Source organism: Epinephelus fuscoguttatus, linkage group LG11 (genome assembly GCF_011397635.1).
Source record: "Epinephelus fuscoguttatus linkage group LG11, E.fuscoguttatus.final_Chr_v1".
NCBI lineage: Eukaryota > Metazoa > Chordata > Actinopteri > Perciformes > Serranidae > Epinephelus > Epinephelus fuscoguttatus.
Window position 1 is genome coordinate 11,528,874 of NC_064762.1, and position 20,408 is coordinate 11,549,281.

The following is a 20,408-nucleotide window of genomic DNA, read 5'->3' on the forward strand; positions in this document are numbered from 1 at the left end:
GTTGAGCTGCCCTAGAAATGGATCCAGCACAACTTCACAGACTAAAAACCTGATGGAAGACAACATCACCGTGCGTGTGTGTGTGTGTGTGTGTGTGTGTGTGTGTGTGTGTGTGTGTGTGTGGCCTACAGGTAGATATAGGCCCGTAGGATAGAAGCCTGTAATGTATTTGATTTTGCTGCATTTATTATTTGGTTGAATAAAAGCTTTATATTTTTGATAGTATTAACAACATATAAGTTCCCATATGTTTAAAGTATTATATACAGAGGGTGCCAAAAACCATTCTTGGTTAAATACAGAACATTATGCGTAGGTTTGTGTATGTGTTATGTATGTCTGTCTCATGTATGATAGCTTTTCTCGGAAACTCAGATGTAGGACGACAGCTTTAGATAGATATGGGTAACCTAAATTGGGATAATGGAGATACTCAGCACTGTATTGATAGCACTATAAATATTAACTGTCATAAATATGATCCAGAACATCTTAAAAGGTTAAGTGCCCATAACAACTTTTCTGTGCTGCATCTTAATATCAGAAGTCTGTCTAAAAACCACAATAACTTAGCCTCTCTACTTTCCATTAGTGGGCGTGATTTTGATGTTATGGCCTGTAGTGAAACTTGGTTAAATGATAAGTCATAGATACTCTTAAATTAGAGGGTTTCAGATTTTACCATAAAAATAGATTGGGCAGAACAGGTGGAGGAGTATGTATGTATGTTTGTGATAACCTGGTATTGGATGATGATCATTCCGATTCCCTTTTCATCAATATCAACATTAACAAAGGTTATAATCTTATCACTGGAGCAATCTATCGTCCACCCGACTCAAACCCTTTTGATTTCATGGGTAAACTTGAGGAAAACCTTTATGCAGTAAACAGGAAAAATAATAAATGCATACTCCTTGGGGACTTTAACATGGACATCTCTAAGAATGATACAATTAAAATGATTTTAGCAATATTCTACACTCATGTTCTTTTTTTCTGACCATCATACCTATACCATATCCATAATACCAAGCTGGAGTCTGGGGTGGTTATATCTGATATATCTGACCATTTCTTTATTGTACCATTTTTAAATATAGCTCATAAATCTGCACCATCTCATAGCAAGTTAACAAGTAAAGTACTGAAGGAAAGAACTCTACAGCTGCTGTGTGAAAAGCTGGAGAGCAAAGCTTGGATAAATGTACATAATGCTAGTGATCCCGATACCGCATACAATAGTTTGATCAATGAATTAACAGACTCAATCAGTAAAACCATCCCAGAGAAGACTGTTACACGGAAAAATAATGAACGACACCCCTGGCTCACAAAAGCACATAGTAAAACCGCTTGCTCATTGTGTTAATTTGTCTTTACTTCATGGCGTTGTGCCAAAAATGACCAAAATTGCCAGAATCATTCCTATTTACAAAACTGGTGACAAAAATGATATCAGTAATTACCGTCCAATCTCTGTTTTACCAACGAAACTTCATGTATGTTTTGTTCTCTTTGGGTCTCTTTTTAGTCATTTTATGTCCCTTTAAGAACATTTTGTGCCTCTCCAAGATAATCTTGTGTCTTACCGAGGTAACTTTGTGTCTCTTTGAGGCAACTTTGTGTTTGTTTTGGTCATTTTGTCTCGATTTAGCCATGTTGTGTCCCTTTAAGTTCATTTTGCGTCTCTCTGGGGTAACTTTATGTTTGTTTTGGTCATTTTGTGTCTCTTTTTAGTAATTATGTGTCCCTTTAAGGACATGTTGTGTCTCTCAGAGGTAATCTTGTGTCTTACTAAGGTAAATTTGTGTCTCTTTGAGGCAACTTTGTGTTTGTTTTGGTCATTTTGTCTCTTTTTTGCGTCCCTTTAAGAACATTTTGTGCCTCTCCAAGGTAATCTTGTGTCTTACCGAGGTAACTTTGTGTCTCTTTGAGGCAACTTTGTGTTTGTTTTGGTCATTTTGTCTCGATTTAGCTGTGTTGTGTCCCTTTAAGTTCATTTTGTGTCTCTCTGGGGTAACTTTATGTTTGTTTTGGTCATTTTGTGTCTCTTTTTAGCCATTTTGTGTCTCTCAGAGGTAACTTTGTGTCTTTTTGAGGAAACTGCATGTCTGTTTTGATCGCTTTGTGTCTCTTTTTAGTCATTTTATGTCCCTTTAAGAACATTTTGTGCCTCTCCAAGATAATCTTGTGTCTTACCGAGGTAACTTTGTGTCTCTTTGAGGCAACTTTGTGTTTGTTTTGGTCATTTTGTCTCGATTTAGCCGTGTTGTGTCCCTTTAAGTTCATTTTGTGTCTCTCTGGGGTAACTTTATGCTTGTTTTGGTCATTTTGTGTCTCTTTTTAGTAATTATGTGTCCCTTTAAGGACATGTTGTGTCTCTCAGAGGTAATCTTGTGTCTTACTAAGGTAAATTTGTGTCTCTTTGAGGCAACTTTGTGTTTGTTTTGGTCATTTTGTCTCTTTTTTGCGTCCCTTTAAGATCATTTGGTGTCTGTTTAAGCTCATTCTGTGTCTTATTGAGTTTGTGGTATCAAGAAGTGGCTTCCTGTTGGAGAAGCAGGTCATGGCTTGTGCCAGTGACAGTTTGCTCAACAGTTGAAGTCTCTACAGTCGAGAGTTAAAGACAAACAGAGGAAACAAAGGGTAGAGAGTGAGGGAGCCACGGTCTCTGGTGCATCGCTAGCATTAGCATGGTCACCTTTGGCTGTGTAAATAATGCAAGGCAGTCATTGGCTGATTATTCAATTATTCAGCAGGGGAGCGGATCACAAGATAGAAGGTCCAGGCCCAAGACACAGGGCCAGACCTGCCCAGCGACCACACACAGACACCACACAAAAAAAAGACAAGTCATGCCAGTCAGACCAGCAGTCATCTGTATGCAGTGCAACGCCACTGCTTGGGTCTGACTCACTATTTGTGGTAGGTGACAGTGATTAATCATGATTTGTCATAAGGTTGCCTCTGCTGTCATCTGGTGATGTGTCAATAAAGCTGTGAGGTTTGATAATATTATTCAGCCATGACTTTATGGCACTATACCAGGCAGAGTAAAGTAAAGTCTTTGTCCTGTAGAGAAGAGGTGGTGGGGCCTTTTGTATATCTGTGCTCAGGGGCCCAGTGTCTCATAACCCACCCATGACGCCTATACAAGCTTAAACACACAAATAGACAACACAAAACCCAAATAGTTCTCTTTGCATGTTATTCAGACAACAGCCTATCTTGGAATTTACCTTTTAATTTAGTACGTGTGACACTTAGACTTTCTTTACAATCCAGACTAACAATAAATCTACAGTGTGAACAAGGTGTAAGTTTCTGTTTCAACATTGAAGGGGACACATATGAAACGGGGACTTTATGGGTCCTCCACCAGAAAGTTTTCACCAACAAATACTTTGCTCCTTCTTAGCATCAGTTTATTGTGTAAAAATCCTCTGCTGCATGGGCGGAGTATGAGACAATGGGCCCCTGGGCACAGATATAAAAAAAGGCCCCACCACTTCTTCTACAAAGGAGCAAGACACACACACTTTGTGGTGGTTTTGTGTCTCTTTGTGGTTGTTTTGTGTCTCTTTTTAGTCATTTTGTGTCCCTTTAAGATAATTTTGTGTCTTTTTCAGGTCATTTTGTGTTTGTTTTGGTCATGTTGTGTCTGTTTCTTATCGTTTTGTGTCCCTTAAAGATGATTTTGTGTCTCTCCAAAGTAACTCTGTGTTTGTTTTCATCTTTTTGAGTCTCTTTTTAGTAAATTTATGTCCCTTTAAGGTCATTTTGTGTCTCTCCAAGGTAACTTTGTGTCTCTTTGAGGCAACATTGTGTTTGTTTTGGTCACTTTGTGTCTCTTTTTAGCCGATTTGTGTCCCTTTAAGGTCATTCTGTGTGTCTCTGAGGTAACTTTGTGCTTGTTTCAGTCGTTTTGTGACTCTTAAAGGTTATTTTGAGTCTTACTGAGGTAACTTTGTGTTTCTTTGAGGCAACTTCATGTGTGTTGTGATAATTTTGTGTCTCTTCTTAGCTGGGTTGTGTCCCTTTAAGGTTGTTTTGTACCAATTATTGGTCATTTTGTGCCCCTTTAAGGACATTTTGTGTTACTTTGTGTCTTTGAGGCAATTTCATTATTTTGTGTCTCTTTGCAGTCCCTTTCCATCTCTTTGCGGTCATTTTCAGTCTCTTCCTGGTCAGTACCTGTTAATTTACATGACATTTTGTAGATACAGGCCAATGGGGCCCCTGAGCCTGTTCAGTAATTCATCTATGCTCTGCTACTTTCATGTTTTAATTGGGGAGGAGGGGGCAAATGCACATGGACATGCCCCCTTTGCCCCCCCCCCCCCCCCCCCACTACCACTAATCTACACCCATAGATGTGAAGTTAAAGGAAGTGGCTTGGCAGGAGAAGGGAAATGAAATGGTCTTGCTCTGAGGATGACTTGTCAGTCTGCCTTAAAATATGACCTTTTCTCCCTCCCGCACTCTCCCTTTCTCTCCTACCCTCCCTCTCACTGGGTTTCCATCATCTTTACTGGAGGCTGACACCAAGGGTCAGCCGAGGGGTCATCACCATGGCTGCATCAATTCATTATGGCACCACACCCATTAAAGCTCAGGGCATTAACAAATGGCTGCTGATAATTACATGCTTGTGATGGCATGTGTGGTTTGGGTGGATGTGTAGTGCAGCCTGTTAGGCCATGGGCTCTGTGAGGCCGGTAGGAAAGAGGAAGAAGACTTACACTCCAGGTGCTTTTTCTTGGGCGCCATCACTTCATGAGTGGTGGCTTTGCAGACAGCCCGGGCCATATCTGATCCCGTTAGCTGGTATTGCGCAGCGGCGATGCGATCCGTGAGCGTTTGCCCCGACATTTTCTCTCCGCTGAATCGACCACCTCAGGAATGTGTTTCACCCACAGGGCCGAGGAAATATGAATATGAATATATCACCCGGCTGCTTCCCGGAGCGGATCCCTTGCTCTCCTTTCCTCTTCCCCGGATTGATAGGCCTGTGACCTTCTGTGTGGGCGGAAGAAAAGCGCACAGAATGAGCTCAAAGCAGCACATAAACGTTATTTTCGCATCAGATCGTGCGGTCACGTTGATGATATGCGCGGTGACATGAGTAGACTTACGCAAGGTTGTGAATTCCCCTCGGCTCGTCCCGTTATAGGCTCCGACCGTTCAGTTCAGCACCTTGGACAGCTAATGCCACTCGGTTATGTAACACTCAACTGGCAATGAAAGCTATTTTCTCACCCCGCAGCAATTTAATGCAAAAATAGGCCAATGAAAAACGCGGTGCAAGCGAGGCTCCTCCGCGTGTCCTCAAAAATATTCTTGTTAAAACGACTGTAAATCAACACTCCATAGGTCGGCCAAATATCCCGTTTGGAGGGGGCATCAGGTTTGGCTGTCTCTGCTCCACCGTCAGTGCATTAAAAAGAAGCTTTCAAAATAAAAGAAGAACCCGCAGTTTCCTCCTCTGGCTGTCAGATTGCGGTGTTTCAGCCCGTTTCAGGCTCGGAGATGTGGCTGCTGTCCTCGGATCGACAGAAAATGCGCACCGCTCCCCGGTGGTGTCGCCAACACTGCGCAGCGCAAGATGCTCGGGAAGAGGAAAAGACAGAAGGGAATTTCCTTTTTCTCTTTCCTCCCCCTCCTCCTGCTCCTGTCGTTTGTTTATTTATTTGGCCTATCTATACGTCCATCCAGACTCTCCTCCCCCAGCGGGTGCTTGGAACAGGGTTGGGTGACACACGTCGCATCCCTCGTCTCTTAAAGGGGAGTCATAGAAGAAACTCATGTCACTATGCGCCAAAAGGGTTAATGCACAAGCGTGACTGGAGCTTATATGCTGCTGCATGTAGGAGATGCATCTCACAGGTCTGCACGTATAGGAGGCAGTGACAGATGATGGAGGTGGAACATGTTCTGGAGATAGATAGATAGATAGATAGATAGATAGATAGATAGATAGATAGTGTGTGCAGTGGGCAATTTTATAACATATTTTTTTGGCTCATTCTGCCATTGTACCTCACTGCATTCTTGAAACTAAAACTTAAACAACTGTACACTTGTTATATGTATATTGGTAGTATGCTATCCCATGGATTCTTCTATGGCTATTTTAAATATTCTAATTTCAGTATATTTATTGTGTTTCATAGAAGCCTATATTGTACATTCTATAGATATCTTATTCCTACCAAATATGCTAAGGCTTAATTTTGTACTGATATATACATTTTGTCTCTTCTAGGGTTATATTTATAATATAATATAATGTATATACAACACTACAAAATATACTAAAGATATATACTCTTAAATATACATTTAAAAAATGAGGTAGAGTGGGAGAATATATATATAGGCCTATTGCACTATAAATATACTAAAATTAAATACATATTAAATTTGTATTTAAATATATATCAACATAATCATAGGATAACATACTGGCAATATACATATAATAAGTAAACAAGTTTAAAAAAAAAAACAAACAAACAAAACTTTTAGGTATAAAGAGTGGGAGAATGGGCCAAAAATATGTTATAAGATTTTGTATAAAAATCCGATAATAATGATCAGATAATATATGATAAATATATAAGATATAGTAATATTAGATACGTATAGGATGTATCCTACAATATAAAGAATACAGGCTACAACAATACACTAGATGTATATACTAAGATTAAAATATTTAAGATATCCATAGGATAACATACTAGCAATAAACATAATGAGGATACTTTTTTTTTTTAGTTTGACTTTTAAGAATGGTTCATGGAGTGGGAGAATGGGACAAAAATTAGTTTGCATAAATATTTGTGTTATGATCACATAATATATTAGAAATATATAATAAATATATAATAATATTAGATACATTTAATGTTCAATATAAAGAATACAGGCTACCACAATACACTATATATATATATATATATATATATATATATATATATATATATATATACTAAGATTAAAATATTTAAGATATCCATTGGATAACATGCTAGCAATATGCATATAACAAGGGTACTTTTGAAGTTTTAGTTTTAAGAATGCAGTGAGGTAGAGTGGGAGAATGAGCCAAAATTATATGTTATAAAATATTAAAATCTGTACTGTGATCACATAATAAATCAGGGTTATAATTTGGCCCTCAATACTGTTGAGAAAAGAGCATACACAGTCCTTTTAAATGTGTCCAGACTCCATATTCGTTCTGTACGGACATAAAAAAAAAAAGCCTGTTGATTTTTTCCCCCTTTTCTTTTATTTTTTATTTTATTTTATTCAATTTTATTTTATTTGCAAAACTGCTTTTATTTTTTAAGAACATGCATGTCACGGCAAAAATAAATAAATAAATGTGATTGCATGTAGTAACTTGGCTTGTTAGTGGTGTTTGGGTCGTCCCTGCATCCTGAGAAATTAATACATTGAGAAAAGGCACGCTGTGCGTCATTACGCACGTCACGTGACGTACACGGAACTGCAGTCACGTCGTCAAGGAGAGGCGGAACCGGTGGAAACAGGAAGCGTCTCATGACACTCACTGCTGAACGTCCAGAAAACAAAACAGTAAGTGAATAAAAATTTTTTTTTTAAAGCGCTAACATTTATAATTTCAGTTTGTCTCTTACGTTCAGCACCGGAAGTCCCAGTTTTCACTGTGTGTTAATGTAGTTTAAGTAAGTTAACGTCAGTGTAAGGGAGCTGCTCTGTCATTCGATTGATATGATTCAGTTTATTGAGTTTATCTGTTCAGTGGGTGGTGAGACACTGCTGCTGTGCAAACTTTGCCCTCTTCTTGTCCTTTGATTTGTTGTATGAAAGATTGGTCCAGGTTGTTTCAGCAGGTGTTTTAAAGACAGGTTCATTATGTTTTGATTCATCTGTATGGGTAAAAAGAAGTCCGAAAGATTTCTCAGTGTATTTTATATATATAAAATAGTATAAATTCACCCAGTCTCAACCAGAGACCGCATCAAAATGTTTCTTTATGCAGCAATAATAGTGGCATAAAGTTACGATAAATAGGGCTGCAAATAACTGTTACTTTCACAGTTGATTAATTTGTCTATTATTTTTGGTTCATTAGTTGTTTGGTCTTAAAAATATCAGAACATGGTGAAAAATGTTGATTAATGTTTCCCATATTCTAAGATGATGTCCTCAAAAGTCTTATTTTGTCCACAACCCAACATATTCAGTTTGCTGTCATAGAGGAGTAAAGAAAAACAGAAAATATTCACATTTAAGGAGCTGGAATCAGAGAATTTTAACCTTATTTTCTTAAAAAAAAAAAATAAAATAAAAAAATACTGATTAATCGAATATCTAGTTAGTTGGTGATTAATTTAATAGTTGGCAGCTAACCAATGAATTGATTATTTGTTTCAGCTCTAATGATAAACCTTTAATATGATGATATAACTGTGACAGGGGTCATTCTGCTCATGTAGGGGGCTGGATCATGGATTCTGACAAGTCACAGAATTCGGGGGAACACTTCCTCCACTGACTTGTCGTTTTTTTTTTTAATGTCTGTGTGTTGTGTTTCAGTGATGGCCCAGTTTCAGGAGGTATCAAACCAGTCCTCTCTGCACCCGAAGCCTTCAGGCTTGGTTCTGCAGTATGGTACTGCTGGTTTCAGGACTAACGCCAAACAGCTGGACCACATCATGTTCAGGATGGGACTGCTCGCCACTCTGCGTTCCAAGAAGACCAAAGCCACCATCGGAGTCATGGTCACTGCGTCGCACAACCCTGAAGTGAGAAGGGCATCAGAAATATTAACGTCTTCATGCAATAGACATGTGATTTATTTTGTTTTCTGTGTGGATATTTTAGATCATTGGTTTTATTTTCCAGTCCTCACCTTGTTTATTTGACTACATGTTGTTTTTTTATATTCTTAATAGCTAATTTTATGTGATCCTACCAGTTTAAACAACCTCATAATCATAACCTTCCCTTCCATCTTTTTCTCATCTCTCTCTTTATATCTGCTCTTGTATAGGAGGACAACGGGGTGAAGCTGGTTGACCCCATGGGGGAGATGGTGACGCCGACATGGGAGGGCTACGCCACCCAGCTGGCCAACGCTGAGCAGGAGGATCTGCTCGCTGCACTGAAGGACATCATCGAGAAGGAGGCCATAAACATGAGCCAGGAGGCAAATGTGTTTGTTGGCAAAGACACAAGGTATATGATCTTAAAGGATAACATTTTCTATCTTATCTAAATTCACCAAAGTCAGTTACCATCCAGTTACCACCATTTGTAAAAACCTGTAACAGCTGAGATGTCGGAATCACAGGATTTTTGTGATGAATGCAGTGACGATTGTCCAACTATTACCCCTTTCACATTGATGTTTGACTGTCACTGCCAGAAGGAGGCTGTTTGCTTCTCTCCCTGTCCTTTAACTAGTTAACACAAAGAAGTTTTTGAAATTGGTCTATTATTGAGTGAAAGTGCTGAGAAAACTGCTCTTGATTGGTCAGAATTTCCAAACTAACATGCACTTTTACCATGTCTCCCTTAGCGTTATTTGTTCTCACTGTGACATAAAACTATCTCACTCTACAAGACTAAAAAACACGTGTCCTCTGACTACAGGAGCAGCAGTGCCAGCCTCTCACAGGCAGTACTGGATGGAGTCTCTGCACTCGGTGGCCACAGCAAAGGTCGGCTTAATTAAACCTGTTTAACCTCACTTTAAACTCATTTGTTTTCTCACCGTAGTTTTATTAATTTCTTTTTTTTTTCTCATCTTGACCTCTGACTCTCGTTCCTTTAGACTACGGCTTGGTGACCACCCCACAGCTCCACTACATGGTCTGCTGCAAGAACACAAGCGGTAAATACGGAGAAGCCACAGTGGAGGGATACTATAAGAAACTCTGCCAAGCCTTCATTCAGCTCACAAAGAATGTAAGGGAACAGGGCGTGTCGTGTGTTACTATGACTTCATTCAGTGCATGTGGGTGTGTTTGTGCATCCAGGAATCACTCTTTTCTCCTTCCCTCCGTCTTTTTCCTCTCTGGTAGGCATCCAACTGTACAGATGACCAGAAGCACCTCTCAGTGGACGGCGCCAATGGTATCGGGGCTCTAAAGGTGCGGGAGATGGAGAGTCACCTGAAGGGGGAGCTGCACATATCGCTGTTCAATGACGGGAGCACTGGAAAGCTCAACCACCAGTGTGGAGCTGACTTTGTCAAAGTGCAGCAGAAACCTCCAACAGGTGCGACTGAGCTTTCAGGTCTTGTCAGAAGAAGCAACAGGTTGAGATGCAGCTGGAAATTATTTGTCTCAAAGGAAAATCATTTTTATAAATAGAGTGACAACAAAACAGTAGGTATGATGAATTATTTCTGTCGCTTATTAGGAATGGATACACAGATGTAGTGTTTGACCACAAGATGGAGACTATTAATCAGAAAACTTCCCAAATGATGACGGTTATATTTGGTCTTACACTCACTCTATATGACATCTGTGCCAAATTCTGTGTCCCTATATTTGCCTTTTTCAAGGTAATCTAGATTTTTCAGTGTTCACCAAGAGAAAACTTAAACATTAGAAAGACAGGTGCTGCTTTTAATTCACCACGTCCATCTCGTATCTCTGTTTCCTCTTCTTTCTCTGTGTGAAGGCATTAAGATGAACCCAGGGGAGCGCTGCTGTTCCTTCGACGGCGACGCCGACCGAATTGTTTACTACTACGCTGACTCTGAAGGACACTTTCACCTGCTGGACGGAGATAAAATCGCCACTCTCATCAGCACTTTCCTTAAAGAGCTGCTCACACAGGTACACGCTCAAATACAAACATGGCAGCGGTTAACAGGCCCATGTACACACATCCTAAGTAAACAGTTTCTTTGTGTTCATACAGGCTGGTCTAGACTTGAAGATAGCAGTTGTGCAAACTGCTTATGCTAACGGAAGCTCAACAAAGTACTTGGAAGACACCATGAAGGTGAGAAAAGACCCTTCAGATTAATCTTGTTTTCTGAACACAAATATACAGACAACACAGCACATGAAGCAAAACAACACAAATACACTTACACAGCTCTCCCAGGCATAGCCACTCCCACACCCACTGCACCGCCACCCCAACCCCCCAGAATGCCAATATAAACACAGTTAAACTATATAATGACCTATATGGGATGAACAATTGTTTTAAGTAAAATGGATGTTTAAATGAAATGCTCATGAATAATGACTGAATACGCTGACACACGTTCATGTAATGTAGGTGATAGTGAGGTGCACCAAAACTGGAGTGAAGCACCTTCATCATGCAGCCCAGGAGTTCGACATTGGCGTGTACTTCGAGGCCAACGGTCACGGAACTGTGAGTAGATCAGACACACTTAAACAAATCACACCAAGCAATGCTCAGTTGGTACTAAGGGGCCCAAAGTGTGCCCCCACACCATTACACCACCAGCAGCCTGAACCGTTTATACAAGGCAGGATGGATCCATGACGCCAAATTCTGACCCTACCATCTGAATGTTGTGGCAGAAATCCAGACTCATCAGACCAGGCAACGTTTTTCCAATCTTCTGTTGTCCAGTTTTGGTGAGCCTGTGTGAACTGTAGCCTCAGTTTCCTGTTGTTAGCTGACAGGAGTGGCACCTGGTGTGGTCTTCTGCTGCTGTAGCCCATCTGCTTCAAGGTTGGACGTGTTGTTGGTTCAGAGATGGTCTTCTGCAGACCCTGGTTGTAACCAGTGCTTATTTGAGTTACTGTTGCCTTTCTATCATCTTGAACCAGTCTGGCCATTCTCCTCTGACCTCTGGCATCAACACTGGATATTTTCTCTTTGTGGGACCATCCTCTGTAAACCCTAGAGATGGTTGTGTGTGAAAATCCCTGTAAATACTCAAACCAGCCCGTCTGGCACCAACAACCATGCTACGTTCAAAGTCACTTAAATCACCTTTCTTCCCCATTCTGATGCTCAGTTTGAACTTCAGCGGGTCGTCTTCACCATGTCTACATGTATTGAGTTGCTGCCACGTGATTGGTTGATTAGCTATTTGCGTTAACCAGCAGTTGAACAGGTGTACCTAATAAAGTGGCTGGTGAATGTAGTTGCCTATTCATTTTCTGTCAACCCCCATTGTTTTAGCTTTAAATTTACTATGTTACATTCCACCACTGCCTAACATATCATGGTGTGTTGAGGTGTGTTTCATGATGTGTTTCAGGTGTTGTTCAGTAAAGCAGCTGAGGAGAAGATCCAGCAGCTGGCTGAGAACTCCAGCACCAACGAGGAGAAGAAGAGAGCAGCTCTCCTGCTGCAGAACACCATGAATGTCATCAACCAGGTGGACATGCATACATGTGAACAGACACTGCACCAATAAAGCAAAACTGCGTCATTATTATTATTGCCCTCACTGACAGCTGTGATGTGTTATTTTTATTTTTATTATCCTGTAAAGACTGTAGGTGATGCCATCTCTGACATGCTGCTGATCGAGGCCATAATGGCCATTAAGGGTATGACTGTCCAGCAGTGGGACGCCATCTACAGCGACCTGCCAAACAGGCAGCTTAAAGTCAAGGTACTCGTTAATTTATGTATTATAACGTATAATATTTCTGATATGGGGAAAATTGTTTCTTGTCAACATGCAGGAGCTGCTACAAAACAGGCCTCAGACGTCCATGAATGTTTGAGAAAATGTGTAGCTGAATGGATATATAATATGTAACAATCATCAACATCCTGAGGAGCTGCTTCTGGTAGTTTTTTAATATATGATATTGGTTTTAAATGTGATTTCTTGACTTGATGAGGTCCTTGTCTGGTTTTGACCTAAACATGATATTCATTATGAGTCCTTAAATTTCACCATCAAGGCCTTTATTATTAATAAAAGTACTTCAATTTGATATACCTGTGACTGCAGTAACTCTAGACCTGGCAAGGTGTCGGTGTCTCGGTCAAGAACGCTTTCAAAGACAGCAGGAGAGCAGAGTTGTGATGTTACGCTTTTGCTGTTTTGTGTATAACCTGTACGCCTATCAGAGCCACGTCCACACGAATATATGTGCACGAACAGTTATAGATAATTGTATCTGTGCTTGATTTTTTTTCCTGCAGGTGTCAGACCGCAGGGTGATAGACACGACAGACGCAGAGAGGCGAGCAGTGAGCCCGGCAGGACTGCAAGAGGCCATCGACAGTCTGGTGAAGAATTACAAACAGGCCCGCTCCTTTGTGAGACCCTCCGGCACAGAGGACGTGGTGAGAGTTTACGCCGAGGCAGAGACACAGGTGAGATTTTCTTTCCTTTGGACATCTTCTTGTCCTTTTATTTCTATTTTTTATATTTATTTCCTTTCATTCTCTGATACATATTTGTGTTTCAGGAGAGCGCCGATGCCCTCGCACATGAAGTCAGCCTTGCGGTGTATCGTCTCGCAGGGGGAGTGGGGGACGAGCCCAAAGCATTGCACTAGAAACACCCAGAATCACACTTTGACTAATCAGTCGGTGCTTTTAGAACACAATCCCAGCAGACGACATCAATCTCTGAAGTAATTTATCACAATTGCTTCTTCACGGTGAGATGTCAAATTCTATTGTAGGGTTAATTGCACTTGGTACTTCACTGTCATTTTCTACTTCTTTATATTTGTCTGTCAGTGTGAGGATGTGGTACAGCAGGGGGGAGACAATGAAGGGAGTTTATGACACTTTAAGTCATGCTATTCAAGGCTTGTTATTGCATCTCAAACAGGCCACCATGTGCCTGTATATTCAGGGGTACTGTGTAACATAAATAAGCTACTTTACTGTCTTTATGTCATAATTAAAACATCAATTGTCTTCGCACACACATAAAGAAGGTTTTAAAGGAATACGTCATCCCGGAAATGACTATTTGTACATCAATTGCTTACCCCGTGTTATGTTGAATTTGTGAAGAAGACTTCGATTTTCTTGCATGTCTTAATGGTGAATGAAGGAACCAAAACCAGAGAAAATTCTTAATAAACTGAAGTCATTGGGGTCCACGTTTAACAACAGCTAAACTATATTAAAACATATGTTTACAAACTCGTATACTCAGTGCTTCACAAACAGAAAACCCTCTCTGACGGGGTACTCAACTAATTGTGAAACTAATCTACGCTCTCTTCAAAGCCAGACTCCATTGACAAAAACAGCAGTTTTACCTCACTGAACACAGGAGCTGCTGGTCTACCTCTGCCTCCATCTGTAGTATGTTTGTGTTATTGTGTGAGTTTGGTGAATCCGAAATAATCCTTTAAAACACCAAAGTTTCACAATAACAACAAGCAAGCTAACTGATCAAAGTAGAGGTAGACTAGCAGCTCCTGTGTTCAGTGAGGTAAAATTACTGTTTTTGTCAATGGAGTCTGGTTTTGAAGAGAGGATAGATAAGTTTGACATCAAGTTCACTTCCCTGTCAGTTTGTAAACAGATGTTTGATATAGTATTGCTGTTGTTAAATATGGTCCTCTTTGACTTGAATTCATCAGGAATTTTCTGAGTTTTGGATTCTTCGCTCACCGTGGAGGCATGTTAGAAAAACAAAGTTTTCTTTACAAATTCAGTGTAACATGGGGTGAGTAATAGATATATAAAAGATCATTTGGGTGGTGAAGTATTCCTTTAATTGTTTCAATCAACTTCTCATTTACCGTCTACGAAATGGAATCTTTTTTTAACCAGTTACTGTAATTTCTTACTTTTTTGAAACAGTGAAATCACAAGTTTACATAAGGGGAGTTGTAGCAGTTGTTTTTCCCTTGAATCTGTCGGAAAGCCTTTGCTACTTTGGTTTGAATAAATAATCAAAAAGACAAAAGACTCTTGATTTAAATAAAAACCACAACTATGATTACTTGCTGTTTATTTTGTTACTTTGACAGACACGTTCCCAACACACAGGAGGATTAAAAGAGCAGAAAGGCAGTGTGAGGCAGGCAGAGGGGTTAAAGCAGGCAGAGCAGAGCGACTGAACACAGTGTTACTTTCTTAATACAAACTCTCCATGATGCTTGAGTTCAGGTTGTGTTTTCTTTCCAATTCAACATTGAGTTCTAGGATTTTTAAAGCATTAAAATAACCGAAATAGCATGACATGGAACTTTGGTGCGCAGTATATAGGTTGTTCAGGGAGACGTGCGTCTATTCTTCATCTGTGTCGTCCGCCGCTCCAGAAATGGTGATGGTGCGCTCCTGTGTGTCACTCTCATAAGTGTCCTCATCTGTCTTAACTGTTCTGGGAAAAAAGGGGTGAAGAAAAAGACACTTTATCGTACCAGTAAGGATTCTGATTAACAAATCATAAATGTGGGAAGATAGACGTTGTGTGCCCTCTACCTGATGAGGACAGTCTTCCTCTCAGACGTCTCAGTTGCCTGCTCCTCTACGTCACCGTCCGTCTGGGTGTCTGATGAGGCCACCTCCACTCTGGCAGCACCCGCAGATTTCTCAGTCTTGCTGCTGGTCGTGGCACTGGGGGGTCCGTCTAGCTTTGAAGTGGCAGCAGTATCGGAGCTATCAGAGGCCGAAGCTGAGGCGTGCACGCTAACACTGGAAGTGAGATGCCTGCCTCCAGTTAGGGACAGGTTTTGGACCATGGTGCTCAGACGGTTGTCCTCCCCCTCGATCAGCTTCCTGATACATAACAGAGGGGAGTGAAGGTAGAGTGAATGCTGCATCAAAAACGAAAAATATCCTGTGTAAGTCAGGTTTAATTCTGTTTAAATGGCATGTTTTGTTCACCTGTAGGTGGTGATCTCTATCTCCAGAGCCATCTTTGCATTCAGCAGGTCCTGGTATTCCCGCAGCAGCAGCGCAATCTTCTCCTTGGTCACCTTCAGATCCAGCTTAATCGCCTCTATACGCTCCTGGTGCAGTAGAATACAACATAATTGCTTTATTTTAAGGAGTTTGAGGCCAGATGATGACTAGAAAAAGTCTTTATATTCTTAAAAACATCTCATGTATCAACAATCGTGTCAGTCACCTGCAAGTCCTCCTCTTTCTTCTTGTATTTTTCCGCTAGATCACGAATCTGAGCCTCCAGAAACTCATTCCTCGTCTTCAGTGCCTCCAATTCACGCTCCTTGCTAAGAAGCTACACACACACATGCACCCACAGTTGTTTTATGCTGAGAAGAAACAGCCGTAGTGAGCATGAACAAGAGAAAATCATACTCACATCCTTCTTATAGCCTGCGATTTCCTCTCTCACACTTCGAGTGCTTTGAACGTATTTGGTGGAGGCATCGGTCAGGTCCTGGAACTTTGTCCGGTACCAAGAGTCCATTTCCTGGAGAACAACAGACATTAACAGTGTCTATTACCCAAATACTGAGGATCACGTGTGTCAGTTATGCTGATGACATACCAGTATTTGTTACAGGTCGTGAATGTGGTTTAAAGAGACAGTTCACCCCAAGCCAAGTCCCATCTAGTTCTGTTATGTTGGAGAAAAGGCAGACATCTCCAACACTCAGCAACTCACACCAAAACAATTTACACTGATAAATAGTACTACAGGTAGGACAACTTTGGAGTGAACTGTCCCTGTTGTCGTGCATTAGAAGACTTGAAGTGACCATGATGTGGCTTCACTGTTGCACACTACCTGTAGGTTTTTGGCGGCAATGCTGTCATACTGAGACTGAATCTGTCTGAGAGCAGAAGACATGTCCGGGAGGCCAAAGGTCAGGTCCACCTTGGTGGTTGCTAAATAAATCTGCTGCATCAGCTCCTCAATTTCCTTTAAGTGGAACAACCAGAATTAGAAAAATAGAGTTGCATGCAGCACTGAAACAAGTTTGAAATACAGGTCCATATTACTTTCTAGTCCAAGCATTGATGGCCATCTTTCTTTCTGTCTTTCTTTCTCTGCTACATGTTTGTGCAGCAAAAATCACAAGACCAAAAGTCACCAAAACTGGCAAGTGGGTTGCAAATTCCACCAATGACTCAGGTAATAGAATGGCACTCACTTACCTCAAGACGGTGCTGTAAAAATCAAGTTACATTTTCGCAATTATGTTGAAAACACCTTGGCTCAGAGTCAAAATTCTTTCATCATTTTAATTGCTAAATTCATCTGCACCTTTGCTCCAGTGGTCTTTTGCTTTAAAAATGTCAAATTTTTAAAGCAGAAGACCACTGGAAATTTTTCTCAATTTCCTCAAAATCTTTTTTTTTTTTTTTTTTTTTTTTGGAGAACTCATCAAAAACATTTGGCCAATTACAAATGTGAAAAAGTTAATATCTCCTAAATGGCTACAGGAATATGTACGAAATTCAAAGATCTGCTTGGACCCCAGTCATTGTCGTTTGGGCTACATTAAAACAGTATTTCGTCTGGGTATGGAATAAGGAATCTCTGCATCACATGTTAGTCACACTGCTTCCCCCCTCAGCTTCCTATGAGCCTCTCACACCATGCCCATAATTACCATATTTGCAGCCTTGCTCACTCTATCCATCAACAAGGTCTTGATTGAAGTCTAAGCTGTCACTGTAATAATTACCAGCCCATTAAACCATTAATGACAGAATGAAAGGAATGCCAGCCACCAGCCACTGACTTATGAACACAGTATGCAGTGGATGGGATGGAGAGACGATCATATGTTACCTCCTTGTGAACTCTCTGCAGGAAGGCCAGCTCCACCTCCAGGTTTTGCAGCTGTTTTTCCAGCGCGATCCGTGCTGATGTTGCCTTATCTACATCCTGGGGCAGTGGATCACATAAAGTTTGAATGGTTTGGTGAAATGAAAGTCATGTTTTGCTCATATGCCACTGAATTCTCACTATTTTCAAAGTTGTGGAAAGGCTTTCTACTGTTTCTTACCGGACGGAGATTCTCGATGTCTAGCTCCGTCTTCTTCCGGGTGTTCACAGCATCATCATATTTGGCCTTCAGCATGTCCAACTGGCCCAACATGGCCTCCTTGGCTGCCAGAGACATATCCTGTACAGATCAGATATTCAGTGATCAAACAGTTGAATGGAAACATGCAGGAGGTAATGTGGTGGAAAGGAGTATCCATATTTTAAACTACGCCTGGCTTAACAAACCCTGATCTAAAAATATGTTGCAACCATGAGACCTATTGTCCCTCACCCTCTGGACTCTCATTGCCTCGGCTTCCCTGTTGAGGTCCTTCAGCTGAGACTCATACAGCTGCCTGAGGCCTGATGGTCTGACATGGCGGCTCTTCAGGGCCTCGATCTCAGCCTCCAGCAGCTTGTTCTTGGACTCCAGGTTTCTCACCTACAAGAAGCAATACAGTAGACATAGATGATTGAAGTTGGAAGTACGAAGAAGTAATAATTTTATACATGTGTTGCTTTTTGGTAAAACTGAAGAGAGAGTTATGGGCTAAAGTCTCAGAGAGTTCAGGGTGGCAAATGCCCAAAACAAGTGAGATTGCAAAGTTCAGATGTCGGTGATTTAAAATGATGATAATTTGTGTGGCATTTAAGGAGTGAAATATGCAAATATATTTGGTTGGTCCCTCTTGCCTTTTCAATATACACAGCCAGCCGGTCGTTGAGGGCCACCATCTCCTGCCTCTCAGAGGTGCGAGTCGTCATGAAGGCCTGATTCTCTGCTGAAGCCGCATCCAGATCCAGTTTCGGCCCAAGACCCATGGACATACCAAAGCACAGCGCTCCCATACTCACACTGCTGTAGACAGGAAGACCAGCAGAGAGTTTTCAGTGGATTATCCATTGCTTTGATCAATGAAAGTTAATTTGTCATTTTTCATTTTGAAAACATTCAGATGCACATATGACTGATTTAAACCACCAACATCTACTCCCCACACTCTTGGAAACAAGTGTCTGAGAAGGATCATTGAAAAAGGTTCTTCCAGAAACTAAAGAGGGAGTCTCTTATGGGGACAAGCCGAAGAACCCTAGGTGGTTCTAGGTAGCCAGGTTGTCATTGCTTATAATGCACTCACACTGTAAGAACTGTTGGGTTTGTTTCTCATTAAAGTTTTACTGGGAACATGAAACACACAAAAAAAATCAAAAACAAGTAAAAGGAGTCTCACCTGGTCATGCGGGCCTTACCGGAGATGGCCCTGCGCCCCATCGTCCCTCCACTCCGGCTCCAGCTGGCAGACCGGTGGCGGGTCTCCCTGCGGGTGGGAGAGGGACTGGACACCCGGAGCTGGTAGGCAGGAGTGGAGGCCAAGGTGCCCTCGAAATGCCGGCGGTATGAAGATATCCTCTCTGGACTGCGGCTCATTTTGACGCTCCTGTGACTTCTGAGACTTCAGCTGGGGACTGGAAACTGGTCACTCACACCTTTCAGACTGTGGTGGGGTCTTTATACTCTCAGCCCTTCCCTCAACACCACAGAGGAATGTTGAACCTCCCCAACCCAGGGTGAGTGTCCCTGCAAACATCTATCAAGGTGACGTCAATTAAATTATTATAGGTGGCAGAAAGAATCTTCATTTTATAATAATGATGAAATTATCTGTTGACTTACCTGCACAAGAATGTATGTGCCTACATTAACTGCACATATTACTGTACATTTACTCATAACGTTACTGTCGGTGTTTTGCTTATAGTGTATTTAATATCATAGCACATTCATCAATGTCAATCCACATACCCACCCACCCACCCACTCAATCCTCCACCCAGGCTATTATTTTAATCTTTTCCCAGTCACAGTGATGCAAGCGTGCAGTTGGTGGAAGAACCACTCTGTAGAAATACTGTGTGACAAATCAAAGTCTTACATTCAGGATTTCACCTGAGTAAAAGTACAAAAGTATTAACAGCAACTTGTACTTAAAATATAAATTTAAAGTATTTGTTGGGTAGAATGGACCCTTTCTGAGAGATTACATGATTATATACCATAATATTGGAATATTATTATCGACACATAAGCACAAGCACCATTTTAATATTAGGTTTTGACTACTGAATTCTTAATTTGTAAAGTAACTAATAATTAAAGCTGTCAGTTAATTGTAATGGAGTAAAATTTACAGCAATTTCCTGTGAGATGTAGTGGAGTAATAGTAGCATAAAATGGAAATATTCAGGTTTAGTACAAATACCTTAAAATTATACTTAACAACAGTGCTTCAGTAGATGTACTTAGTTACTAGGGGTGGGGGAAGAAATCAATACAGCATAGTATCGCGATATTTTTTTGTGGCAATATCATATCGTCACACAGTGCCAAGTATTGATTTTTTTAATTATATAAATGAATAATATTACAAATACAAATTAAGTTTAAGGCAGCCTACTAGAATAATATAATTAACTGTTTTTCAGTCCACTAGATGCTTTTTACTGCAAA

General features: G+C 40.8%; 3 protein-coding genes across 4 annotated transcripts in view; 1 reads left to right on the top strand and 2 right to left on the bottom strand.

Moving 5' to 3' along the window:
- Positions 1 to 5,865, bottom strand: part of snap91b (synaptosome associated protein 91b) — a 45,281-nt gene extending 39,416 nt beyond the window's left edge. Inside the window, exons 1-2 of the mRNA XM_049590071.1 lie at positions 5,139 to 5,865; positions 4,746 to 5,022 (exon numbers count right to left, since the gene is read on the bottom strand). Of these exons, the coding sequence (XP_049446028.1) occupies positions 4,746 to 4,875 (130 nt within the window). The 5' untranslated portion in view covers positions 4,876 to 5,022; positions 5,139 to 5,865. The remainder of the gene's footprint in view (positions 1 to 4,745; positions 5,023 to 5,138) is intronic.
- Positions 5,866 to 7,529: 1,664 nt separating this feature from the next.
- pgm3 (phosphoglucomutase 3) lies at positions 7,530 to 13,725 on the top strand. The gene is made up of 13 exons (XM_049590587.1): positions 7,530 to 7,608; positions 8,593 to 8,801; positions 9,050 to 9,234; positions 9,652 to 9,719; positions 9,833 to 9,966; positions 10,083 to 10,278; positions 10,690 to 10,847; positions 10,933 to 11,016; positions 11,302 to 11,400; positions 12,263 to 12,382; positions 12,500 to 12,622; positions 13,165 to 13,338; positions 13,434 to 13,725. Coding segments are annotated over exons 1-13 (1,641 nt in total). The 5' UTR covers positions 7,530 to 7,607; the 3' UTR covers positions 13,524 to 13,725.
- A 1,266-nt stretch (positions 13,726 to 14,991) lies between these two features.
- Positions 14,992 to 19,396, bottom strand: ngs (notochord granular surface). Of its 2 annotated transcripts, none has more exons than XM_049590588.1 (11): positions 19,132 to 19,396; positions 18,593 to 18,758; positions 18,192 to 18,341; positions 17,919 to 18,038; positions 17,702 to 17,797; positions 16,691 to 16,825; positions 16,262 to 16,372; positions 16,067 to 16,177; positions 15,823 to 15,947; positions 15,418 to 15,714; positions 14,992 to 15,316 (listed from the first exon to the last, which is right to left on the bottom strand). In XM_049590588.1, exons 1-11 carry the CDS (start codon positions 19,326 to 19,328, stop codon positions 15,223 to 15,225), a joined length of 1,602 nt encoding a protein of 533 aa, XP_049446545.1. In that variant the 5' UTR covers positions 19,329 to 19,396; the 3' UTR covers positions 14,992 to 15,222. The 2 variants fall into 2 exon arrangements, with proteins under 2 accessions (XP_049446545.1, XP_049446546.1); XM_049590589.1 differs by having other exon boundaries at positions 14,994 to 15,311; positions 19,132 to 19,395.
- Between the last annotated feature and the right edge of the window lie 1,012 nt (positions 19,397 to 20,408).

Bases quoted from the DNA above. Each gene is read 5' to 3' on its own strand.
- pgm3 (XM_049590587.1), top strand. The intron at 9,720-9,832 runs GTCGGCTTAATT...TCGTTCCTTTAG, and splicing joins ACTCGGTGGCCACAGCAAAG to ACTACGGCTTGGTGACCACC. The intron at 13,339-13,433 runs GTGAGATTTTCT...TTTGTGTTTCAG, and splicing joins ACGCCGAGGCAGAGACACAG to GAGAGCGCCGATGCCCTCGC.
- ngs (XM_049590588.1), bottom strand. From the start codon at position 19,328: ATGAGCCGCAGTCCAGAGAGGATATCTTCATACCGCCGGCATTTCGAG. The intron at 16,178-16,261 runs GTGAGTATGATT...GTGTGTGTGTAG, and splicing joins TCGCAGGCTATAAGAAGGAT to CTTCTTAGCAAGGAGCGTGA. The intron at 15,317-15,417 runs GTAGAGGGCACA...CTTTTTTCCCAG, and splicing joins AGGAAGACTGTCCTCATCAG to AACAGTTAAGACAGATGAGG.